Here is a 12,368-nt window from a genome sequence, read left to right as displayed (position 1 = left end):
AGCTGTGTTCTAGAGAAATCTCAATGATAGCAAAGACTGAGCGTGTTACAAAAATATCTGGTGAGCTACACTGAATTATTTAAGTAAAATACATAAATAATAAATAAGTAACACATAAATAAAACAACATTTCTTAAACATATTTAGAAATGATATATCAATAATATATATCTAAAATGCTTTTGATTGCTTAAAGATAAGGGAACGGGAACAAACAAATAAGTTTTACTTAAGATAGTCAAGAACTAGCGTTGTGCAACGGATGAATTCAATCTGATTGTCTGTGCTAACAAAACAGGTATATGTACTTGAGCATATAATATGGTTAGCTAACTTAAGCTAGATATCTAAATACAAAATCAGACGGCTCAGTAATTAATCAGTTCCCAGTAAAAAACTGCACAAAAATAAACCTTATCTGCCAATTCAATTGAGATGGCCGAGTTGAACATTCAGAAATAAAATTGGTTACTGTCACCTACTGTTACTCATGCGCTGATGCTTAAACTCAGATTAGTTTTATCTGTAAGCCCCCTACACATCTCTCTGTACTTGTACTTTTTTTGTTTGTGTCTATGTATTTCTCTCTCAATCCCTATAACATGGTTATCTCACATTATACTGTAAATTCTTCTCTCTATCTTGCTGTAAGCCTTTTTGATGGTGTCTTTGCAGCCTCCGAGTCTTCATCCATCCATGTAGGTCTTTCTCTGGGACTTTCTTTCCTTCTCTGTAAATTATTCTGTCAGTCTCTCTACACGCATCCTTCTCTCTTCTTTCTCCTCTGTCTCTTAAAGTTAAGCTCTTCTGTTGGAAGGATTTGGTAAAAACCAGATTAATCAGTCAAACTCTGAGCAGCAAATGAATATACAACATTTCTCTCCTGAAAAGTCATCACTCCAGCTGCGGTCCGGAGGATGTTTAAGAAGGCTGAGAAATTCAAATTCTTCCCATAATCCCCAGAAAGGCTAAGCCACCCTACTGCCCGTTGTGTTCATCAAGCCAAGGTGCCAGTGAATTCTTTCGATGTTTTAAGCAGCTTAAAGAGTTCTGCTGATCCGATTTAGACGATTTCAGAAAATATGTAAAAGAAGGGGGGTGTCCAGAGAGCAAAGTGGCTTGGAAAGGCTGGTTCTGCCTTTTTCCCCTGATGGTGGTTGAACATGGCATTTTTAAAACATATCTAAGGAAAATACTGCATCTTCCCTTAATCTAGAAGTCCCTATTTAACGTTGGGTGGAAAAACAGAACTCCCATTCCCACTACACACTGGTTTGAGTCAGTCCTCAATAAATTCATGTTGTTTGACTTTGTCCATAGTCATGCTTTTTGTTCACTTTTGATAGTTAAAAGACATCAGGTGGCCTGGAAAGTCAGTCACTGATAAATAGCCTGGAGAATAGCATTTAGTAATGTGATATAGGGGTGAAACTATTCCACAATTTCAAATACTCAATAAGATGATTGTCATTATTCGACAACTATTTTTATAGTCAATTAAGAGTTGAAGACATTTATAAAAAGCTAATTCCAAAAATGACAGGATCTAGCATCTTAAATTTAGAATTTGCAGCTTCTTTACTTAAATCACTCCTTACTTAATTGGAGTTTGAGTGTTATTCCGACAAAACAAGCAATCTGAAGACATTACCTTTGGTTCTGGGTATTTGAAACATGCTTTCTCACTATTTTTATAGCAACGGCTTGATTGAAAAAATAATTGATGTGGATTAGTGTAACAAGTCATAGCGTGGAAGGATGAGATGTGGTATGATTTATAGAAGTGTAGTATGACATGGTGTGGTGAGGCTTTGTGACATGATGTGACATTACCGTGGTGTGCCGTGGCTGGATAGGAAATTTGATGTGGCGCTGTGCAATGTGACATGTCACAAGCTGATGTGGCATGCTGTGATCCGTTGGTGTATTTGAGGGTTGGTTGGATGGTCGTGGCAAAATTGGGTAAAAGTGAAGAGTGTAAGGAAAACAAGACTTTTTTCTCTCTCTCTCTGACTGACTTGCTCCATATACTTTCATCCACAGGGAATATTCTATTTTAAAAATTAAAAGAGTGACTGGTTTAAAAACATGACAGTAGAAAGAAGATGTTTTTGAGGAGAAGAAGTTAAAGACCCCCCCCCACACACACACACACACCTTGGATATTCGGATGTATTTAGTATTTGTATTTTTTTCATGAGCACAATGTTACAAAGTAGTTGGTCAATCGCATCTTCCTGACTTGAATTATCTCAAATCAAAGAGTCTTACAATGTCCAGCCTAAGGCCTTTCCTTGCATGGTGACATTTTTATAAACTGAGCAGGAAGTGATACAGGTTCAAGACCCAATCAGATTGAATGAATTCAACATTCTGAGTTTATGTATTTGTACCAAGAAAGGAGTAAACTTGTGTAAGGCTTGTTTGAGAGAAGAAGAAAAATATATGCCATCATAAAAGGAAGCAAAGGAACAGCAAGGGAGAGAAAAATCAGTAAGGGATGATCAAGAGATGAGCAGAGAGAGACACAAAGTGTTCCTCTCTGTCCTAGGGCTAAGTCGTCCTATCAGACAGACCGTTACAGCTCAGTTCACCTGCCCGAACACAGCCCATCTTCATTCAGCATGTGTGTTTTGAGGACACTCCACAATCAAAACACAAAAAAGGGAATATCTTTATGGTGTTCATCCTTCCAGTAGTTCTAGAGAGACTTGTATAGTCTATGTAAAGGAACACTAAAGCTGTTCTGCTGGTTCAGGCTTATGAATTTGTGTGTGTGTGCCTGGAAAATGTGTGTATTTCAGTAAGTGAGCATGTATGTTACATGTGTGAGCGTGTGTGCGCTGATACACAACATAAGGCCTGACATGACAGATTGTATTGCTACAGGATTGTGCAAGAGTGCCAAAATGCTACCAAACCACGAGAGATAGCAGTGAGCCACAGTGCAGGATATCCTGTATGTAGAAAAACACAGAAATACACAAAACATTGGGGGATTGTAAGCACTTAGAGCTGTGAGTCCTGCCAACATGCACTTGAGCACACCACATTACAAACTGCTTACTCACTGAAAGTTTTGCTAGATAAGAAAGTCGGAAAATGCCTAAAATGTGAAATATTAACTTGTATGTAGATACAGAGAGACATGGCCCTGAGAGTGAGCAGGGGACAGAAAGAGAGAAGGGTGGAGGGAGGATGATTATCTTTTCCATCTTTCTCTGTCAACTCTTTCCTTCCTCTATCACAACACACACACACACACACACACACACACACACACACGCACACACAATCACAATATCATATACACTGTCCTTTTGGTCTCTGGTGACCTCAGCAAATTCCCTAAATGCCAGCCGTCTCATTAAGGTCAGTAGGAGGATGATAACTGTGTGTGTGTGTGTGTGTGTGTGTGTGTGTGTGTGTGTGTGTGTGTGTGTGTGTGTGTGTGTGTGTGCGTATGTAAGGGAATTTTAGAAAGCTATGACTGCCATCTATCCATGGAAGCCGTCTATTATCTGCTATCAGATTGCAGTCTAGACCAATAAATGACAACATACAATAAATACTAACCAAAATAGAAAAGAAACAGCAACAATAAATAATATGGCACTGCAAAGGGTGACAGCAAAACTAAACTATATGTTAGACCTGCAGTAAGTGATTTCTTGGTTTCTTTGAGGCAGCGGAAACAGAAAACAAGAACATAGCACTGACACATCATCACTTCTAAAGCTGATATGGAAAACATTTTTAGCAAACAGTCCAGTACTCACTCTCTTTTAGTAAGTCCAACACTCACTCTCTTTTAGCTCTGTTCTTTTTTTGGTTTTCACTGTGGGAAATATCTGGCTGTTTAGCTGCTAAATGCTCCACTATGTTTACCAGCTAGTCGCTAACTGTCTCTCCGCTGATTGGTGCTAGGCAGGTTATGCACAGAGAGTTTTTAGAGCTTTTTCACTGAAAACAGCAGCTTGTTGCAAAATGAATGAATCCAAACAGCACATTTATGGCCCAGGCAGCCAAACAATGAGCTGAAACTCGCTATTAAGCCCCTTGAAGCCAAGGGGAGCTGAAGATTCAGGTAATAATTCTCTGTAGGTTCATCCCTACGGACGACATCCCTTTCACATTCTCACACATTGTTTTTACATAGTCGTTTGATAAAATAAAATATCGGTTATAGCCGCTTTAAACAATGCAGTAATGACCTGAGACAGTTTCCTCCCTACTCTGTCAGGCTTCTTCAACACAGCAGAGATCCAACCCACAGTATGTCCACTTCATAAAAGCTCTGTTCTTAACATTTTCTGTGTGGTAGCTCCTTCCTGCTGCACAGAAAGTGTTTTTAATTTAAGGCTTGATTAGAATAAACAGCATAAGAGAGCAGTGACCATCTCCATGCCTGAAGAGACAATGAAATTAGTTTAGGCAAGAAAAGAGAAAACTTTAGTGACAGAAAGTCCTAGAAAATCCAAGGAAAAGGACGTCACAGCCCCACCTACTATTTTTGACTGACAGCTCTGTGAAGAGCAGTGCAAATAAAACACAATCAACCCTAACTCTGGGCACAAAACACATAGACAGAAAAGGGATAAAAATCAGGACACTAATAAACAGCTCAGCAGTCAGTGCAATAAACCATTACACCTGAGATCCAGTGTACTGTGGACAAATCAGTGGTAAAGAGTACCCCATACTACAACCATAAGCTTGGGATTTAAACCCCACAACAGCCAAATCTGTACTTGACATGGTCCAGAACCTCTGACCCCTCTGATTAAAGGTCTCTCAGTGAGAGATTCCAAGAAAGGAATTCCTTGTTGTGTTGCTTGGACTCACACAATAATGTCATAGTCACTCCAGGAATTATTTGTGTGTGTGCATTTGTACATACTCGTACAACAGTTTGGATTCTTTTACAGTACAAAAGGTCTTGATATAACAGATAATGTTGAAATTATAAATCTGGGAAAGTAAGGAATAAATTACTGTGGGATCGCAAATGCATGTGTTTTTTTTTGCAGAGGTCCTTACCTTGATGTTGCAGGCCTGCTCCATAAGCCTGCGGGCATTTTCCGCAGCTCTGTAGCGTTTAGGGAGCTGGACTCTGAAGAACTTGAGAGCCCCTTCGAAGTCTGCCTGCAAGAGGTCCTCTTTAGATGTCTGGAGCGATACATGAGGAGGTGGGAGGAGAGGGGAGGTGGTGGTGGTGGTGGAGGCAGATAAACAAGAGACATTATGAGTCAGAAAACTTAACATTACCTACATTGTGCTACAATTCTGCACTGTGCTATGAGAGGCTCATAATGTTAGGGTCAGACCAAGACAATCTAGGCCTGCTGTTCAAATACTGAGTATAGTTATTTGAAAGCACTCCTCTCCATTGAATGCACAATGCTTTAAATACCGGACACAACAGCCCTAACTGGTGCAGTGAAGCTGCTCAGTCGCTGAACTGAGGATGTGGCGCAAAGTTCTTTTAAAAAAGAGTATGGAGTCCAGACCACAAATGTTAAAGAAAACACAAACACACACACACACACACACACACAAATGACACCATCTTGTGGTATAAGGATGCATTGTCACGAGAATCTATCTAGATATTAGTAGATGTACTGCACGTGTTTGATCAACTCTTACTCAAAGACCAAGTCCATATTTATGTTTTTCTCTCTCAATTTGGTCCAGATTAGACCATGTTTTGGCTGTTTAATTTCTAATGGTAAGTGAGAGTATGGGATCAACTATTGAAATATAACTTCTAGACAGCTTGACGTTTCCATTTTTGAGTTGACAATTGCATTTTAAAAGCCACTTGTATGAGTTTTCCATATGAATCTATTCATGTAAGAGTCAGTGTTTATAGCAGAGAGCTATCAGGCTAGCCATCTCCTGTAGATAAAATATAAGGCAACATCTACGTTGTGACGTACAGAAAAGTACACAGCAAAATGTGCAAGCTTCAATTTCAAAGGACGTCAAGGGTTATAGGTCAAACCTTCACCACAACAGATGCAATAAGGAGTGGAGAGACAGAAACTAACAACCATTCCTTTATAACTCTAAACCAGCACATCCCTGCATGCTCAGCTTCTTTCATCCAGCATCTGTTTCCCAGTCCCCCCTCTCTCACCGCCAGCAGCTTAGGGACGAAGAGTCGGTGTCCCATTCCAAGGAGACCCATCACCCTGCAGAATGAGTCCTCTGAAGCCTGACTGCTGTGGGCCCTCTCCTCTGCTGTTCCCTCTCCGTCCTCCACTGCCCTGCGCACTGCTGGAAGGGGCAGATGCGTGGTCAAGGCAGGTATAGGAGGAGGAGAGGGCGGAGGGGAGGATGGAGGAGATGGTGGTGGGGTGGGGCAGGGTGAGGGAGAGGGGCGGTCCCGCTCAGGGGCCAGGGTGGCAGATGACTCCAGCGTGTCGTCCAAACGTCCCAGTGGGTTTCTTGGAGTTGGAGGAAGTGTGGACTGGGAGCAGATGGGTTGGTCAGCGTGTTCAACTTAGGTGAGCCGAGATTCGCCTTGAGGTCACTATCAAGCCAAACTGGCTGAATCCTGGTGAAGGAGATGACTGACACTCTGGGAGGAGACGCTGATAATGCCACATCAGGCAGTGTCACAAGTGACTGATGTTCAGGATGCCAGCGAGGAAAGAATCGAAGAGACGCTCAAAGGAACTCACAGCAACTCAGCAGAGTTGCATCCAAGGCATCCAAGGCATGCAACGCTGAGACTGATCCAGTTCATCTAGGCTCCACAGAATTTGGACAAGTGGACAAGACGTCAGTGGAGGCCACTCAGCTTGTACCACTGTCAGAGCCCAGTAACAGCCACTAGGTGTGACAAAATAACAGTCAGGAAATGATGTATTGATGCTGCTTTCAGCATAATGCTGAGTCTTCCAGCTACCTGCCAGACTCACTTTGAAATCCAGTCACACTACCCACTCTCATCTTCCCGTGCCAAACTCCCCCAGCCAATTCCAATCCAGTATGCCGTTGCCTAGCAACAAAGCTGCTCAACACGTGGGCTGCTGCTCCGGCAAACAGCAGCAATGGATAAGTGCTCCACCTTTTTTATTTTTCCTTCGTAGTTAGACTTCAAAGACGGAGAGAATGAAAATCCCCTTCAGTCTGCACAACTGGGTGGCCTTAACGCTCGGGGCTTGGTGCGTATGAGACGACACATCAAAGCGGTCGATATATTTTGTTCCTTTTTTCCAAATGAGAAGCCACACCTGGTATGAAGCTGACAGGATTTTAGCTTTCTTTGAAATGTAAAATTGCCTGAAATAATGTAATAATATGAATCCTTTTATCTGAAGAGCCCCAGTCTAAGCCTGAGCAGGCAGACCTGACGACATGGCAGGAGCAGTCGAGATGTGGTCTGTTAGCATGCGAGCATGGCACTTTTCTGCCTTCAGGAGATGATGATGCGTCTGTGTTGGTTTATGGCTGAGTGAATGCTGAACTCATTGAGTCAGATTTAAGCCAGTAATGCATGAAAGACAAGATGAGTTTGAAAGGAGGTAGTAAAACAGAAGAAAAGTGTATCACAACAGGCTCTCTGTATCTTTGCTCTTCCTCCTTACTGATATAACCCTCTGACCTGAAGTCTGAACATATCCAAACCACATAGAGCACTAAAAACACAGTCCAGTCTACAGCTCCAGCGTGGACATCAGTGTTTGTCCCTCCGGCAGATTTCCATTAGCAGCAGGAGCCAGGCATCCGGTCTGTAGCGGTCAGTAGATCCTTCAGATGGAAAGTCACTTCTGCCTCTCAACAACAAAGGCTAAATGGATGAGGGTTTGCACAAGTGTGTATGTTGTTGTGCTATCAGAAGTGATTATCCTGGCAAGCAGCTGGGGTGAGGCAAAGCAAAGAAACCACACAGTGTTTCCTGTCCACTGCCTCTTTCTTTTTACACTCTCTCTGCTCTTCCTCGCTTTCTCTTTGTGATGCTAACAGCTAACGGCTAGCAGGGGCGGCTCCATTGCAGAGGTCTGGGGTGGTGGACAGAGGTAGCGTGTTGGAGAAATACATAGCCAGCACACACTGAAGAGGAGAAGGCGGAGGGAGAGGAGCAAGAGGTAGAAGGAGAGAATGAAGAACTGATGGAGAGAAGAAGCTCCAAGCAGGCATCCATGGGAGGTAAAGATGAAGAGGGAAAAAAATTTAAACAAAAACAACACAGATCTCCTCCAGGTCCAGATTGCTAACGCTATAGCTTATGTTCCTGTTGTGATGTGGATGGCGGCGGCTAAGCACGAGAGGGAGGGAGGTGAACACAGATGGAGGGAGGGGTGATGAGAGTGGGGAGGAGAGCAGGATGGATGGAGGAGGGAGGAGGGAGCCTCAGGGGAGAATGCCGTCATGCCTGGCCAATGAGAAGCAGGCAGTGGAAGCCCCTTCCACCCTCCTCACATCCTCATTTGTTCTCCATTCCCGACCATCACATGCACCACATCTTTCTCTCTCTGCCACGCAGAATACATTATTGCTAAAATATAGAGCAGGAGGGCTTTTTAAAATCAGCCATGTATGATTCATTTAGAGAGGAAAGACTCAGTGTAGCTGTATGTAAAAGCAAAAACACTTCCTGAGCCAATCTGCAAAATTGGATTAGGTTTAACAGTTTTAATGTATAGGCTATATTGGTGACCTCATGTATACTGTGCAGCTGTTTTATGCAGGAAAAATAAATATTGGATCATCAACTATTGGCAAGTATTCAATATTAAAAGGACCAGTTTGGGTTATTTTTCTTTTGCTACTTTTCTGCTGGAAAGAGAAAATTGTAAAAATAGTTGTGATTTTGTTTGTATAATTAATAAATAATCTAAGGCAACCTGTTCCAGTAAGAATGAAATCACACTGTTTGGATGAGGTAAATGTGAGATGTTTTGCGTCATACATGTCTGCATGGTCTACATCTTCACAAGTAGAAACAAGAATGTGAGTTTTGTAAAGGCTTTGTGCAGGAACGTGCAATAATCAAATGTCAAAAGTAAGCATGATTGCTATTAAAATAAAAAAATAATACAATTAAAATACATTTTCTAACTGTGTTTTGTTTAGGGCTGACACATAGAGACAAGCAACCATTCACGCCTATGGAAAATTTTGACTCCCCAATTAATGTATTAAGCTGCATGTCTTTGGACTGTGCAAGGAAGCTGGAGCACTGGAGGGAACCCATGCAGACAGGTGGAGAACATGCAAACTCTGCACAGAAAGGTCCCAATCGGCCAGCAGGTTCAAATGTGATGAGAGGCAATAATGCTCACCAGTGCACCACTGTACCGGAAATAAAAAAATAAAACATGATGCTAAATTATTTGTTTATTTTGTTCCAGTGCCAAGACATGGACTATATGATGACAAAAAACAATCCTGTTGTTCATCACTGAGTGTTCGTGAAGTTTCAGCTTGAGTTCCACAAGGACTGTCCCATGAAATTAATGGGCACATTGAACAACCAGACACCGGCATGCAATATGACGCAGTCATTGCCAAAACTAATCGGTCCATCCCACCACAAACAGATCTGATAACACAACAAATAGTAATTCAACACTGTTCTGCTTTGACGGGAAAGCCATGCAGTTTGGTTTGGTAATATTTTTAAAAACTCAAGCAGATATTATCTTCACAGTTCTTTAACTGCACTTAAAATACAGCCATGATTTGCATTTTGTGAAGTTTATTAGTTGTAACATGTTTAATTCTGATAAGTTTCTTTTAGATTAATGTGACTCAAATCATGATTGATTTTAAGTAATATTTGCTGTTTTTATTCTCTGTCTCAGTATTGATTGTTGAGTATGTGTACTGTTTTACAGTAAAAAATATGTTTTTTACAATATTTTTTTATTTAATTTTTTTTAAAAATAAATCCCATGTGCACCCATAGCTGTATGCTAAGAATGTAAATTAATGGGTTGTATGGCAAATTGAAAACATTATTTATATTTATCCATTTAAGGCTCAAAACATATACTACAACATACTAGTAAAATTATAAACTGAAAGGTATTACTGGAATCACTCACAAAACAAACACACACAGACGTGTTGTTTTAGTCAGAATCTGGTCACTGTGATATAGACTGGCAGCTATTGTGACACGTAAGGCATCACATTCAATATGATGTTTAACATGAGTCTTTACCCGTTTGCCCAACTTGTTTTCAACAAATCAGCTTCCCTACCAGGTGTAGTTCCTGATTTGAACACTAGGGGGCAAGAAATGCCAACGAACAAACTAACCTCTGACTATGCACCTCCTCACACACACAGCCTCTTCTGCACAATCATGGTTCCCAAAAACTTTGCTTTGCACTTTGTAGTAACATTCTCACTTACAACAATGCTAATCAACTGTTTTGTGCACAGCCACCATCTTTATTGCCACATGCAAGTAATGTCTTAAATCCCGCTGGGTTTATCTTTGGTGTACAAAACAAAATCGATATATCAATACAAACAATATATATTTTTCCTGTTATATTGCAGCAAAGTAGATTTAAAACTAAACATCTGGATCGGCTTAAAGAAATAGGATTACTGACATGAGAACAGACTTGATAGAATTTAAACAGATGGTTACAGATAGATGAATGAGTGAAGTAAGTACTAACCTTGAGCAGGGCCAGGGCTACATTGAAGATGATGTTCAGACCCTGGAAGAGAGAGGATAATTAGATGTGTGTACAGAAACAACATGGGTAAACTATAATGTTCATGTGTATGAGCAGGCTTTTAAAAATTTCAGCTCATCAGTGTATTTATTTCTGATTAACTGAAACTGAAATGTTTATTCTTAATTTGACAGCAATTCATGGCTGTAAAAACTATTACTGAGATGTTTGAAATCTTGCAAGGGTTGGTGCCAAAGAGGGGAGGAAGAGAGGTAAAATATCAGATGATGAGGAGTCCTTATCCTCACTGCTACTTAGGCGAGAGTTTTGATTTATTTTCTAAATTTGGATTCAACACTTTATATTAAAAACATCTTCCCACCGGTGCCCGTACTGACATCCTCTACAGTGTGTCTGTTTATAGTGATGGGATGTTCTTCTACAGATGCGTTTCTGGATCTTCCTGATTTAATGTGAAAATAATTACATTTTAACTAGAAATATTGTCTATTATAACTTCTAACAACAACTTCGTGAAATAAACAGCAAAAAAAATCTGCAGTGAAATGAAAGCTGTTGCTATATGGTTAAGTTCTACAGCATCATCATCTCCTCCTTCCCTAGAAAACATAACTTCAAAAGATGATATTTTCTGAGGAAAACCTCAAAATAAAAAATAGACAAAGTAAAAAGTTTACTATGTTTTATTCATTACCTGTATTATGTTTATATATAAATCCCTGATTACTGTGTGGAGCAGACTATTGCATAAGAAGTCTTAGTTTCTATTCGCATGATGGACATCAATGCTTGACAATATGTTTTCCTTCCTCTTTTGTTTATACAACGCCTCTGATTTTGACACAGAAAGAAAGAAAATGTAAAGCTGATGTCAGCTCTGCATGGGAACACCCGTCTCCTTAGTCTCCGTGACGACCAGTTCACATGGCAACACAGAGCTAAAAATATCTGGACAGCTCTAAAAATAACTGGAGAAAGAAAAAAGAGAGGGGGAGCTCTGCCTTCACACACCTATCTTTGTAGGCCTCAAGATGGAGCTACAGTGCTGAGACAGGATCAAAGGTGTGTATGAGAGACAGAAAGATAATCTGAGTGTGTGTATCCAAGCAAGACAGATTCGTGTAGGAAAAAAGAGATACAAACATACAGAAAGGGGAGACATGATGAAATTGACTGGGAAGGTGAGGAGGCAGTGGACCAAGAGAGGCGTGAAGGTTCAAGACTACAAGATGAGTGCAAAAAAAGTCAAGCAGAGTTAAAGGTCCAATGTGTAACATTTATGAGGATCTATTGGCAAAATTAAATTTACTATTCATAGGTTTGTTTTCATTAAGTGAATAATCACCTAAAAATAAGAACAGTTGTGTATTTATTACAGCAGTTTCTGCTACACGGCTGGAAGGTTAATGATGTTTAGTTGTTTGCAATCTGCAACTTCAAAGCTAGATGACACTAAATCCTACACACTGGTCCTTTAAGTGGAAAGAGACACAGAGGCAGGATCATTTTGCAGCTCGTTACCACCACAAATGTGATACTCTTTGTTAAAATTAAACTTGAGCAGCACTGAATGGTGAATGGTGAAAGCCACTCACGTATGAACTAAACATCATCGCGTGACCTTTGGACCCCCCACAAATCAGCAGAACTTAAGTCTCTTGTATTAGTCAGGCAAAACACAAGGCCAAACAAGTCTAG

At 40.6% G+C, this 12,368-nt stretch overlaps 1 protein-coding gene and 1 long non-coding RNA gene across 4 annotated transcripts in view; one reads left to right on the top strand and one right to left on the bottom strand.

The window, feature by feature from the left end:
• The window catches only part of rabgap1l (RAB GTPase activating protein 1-like), a 110,469-nt gene that overhangs the window by 17,914 nt on the left and 80,187 nt on the right, over positions 1-12,368 (bottom strand). For all 3 annotated transcript variants that reach the window (XM_051377375.1, XM_051377374.1, XM_051377376.1), the window contains 2 exons: positions 10,650-10,691; positions 5,041-5,169 (listed from right to left, as the gene is read on the bottom strand). In XM_051377375.1, coding sequence (XP_051233335.1) covers positions 5,041-5,169; positions 10,650-10,691 — 171 coding nt within the window. The remainder of the gene's footprint in view (positions 1-5,040; positions 5,170-10,649; positions 10,692-12,368) is intronic.
• On the top strand, positions 6,418-9,343 carry LOC127350609 (uncharacterized). Its single transcript, XR_007880613.1, has 2 exons — positions 6,418-8,160; positions 9,088-9,343. It is a non-coding gene; the product is annotated as an uncharacterized LOC127350609 (long non-coding RNA).

Source organism: Dicentrarchus labrax, unplaced genomic scaffold (genome assembly GCF_905237075.1).
Source record: "Dicentrarchus labrax unplaced genomic scaffold, dlabrax2021, whole genome shotgun sequence".
NCBI lineage: Eukaryota > Metazoa > Chordata > Actinopteri > Moronidae > Dicentrarchus > Dicentrarchus labrax.
Note: the sequence above shows the minus strand (reverse complement) of the source record. Positions and strands in the feature narration are given on the sequence as shown.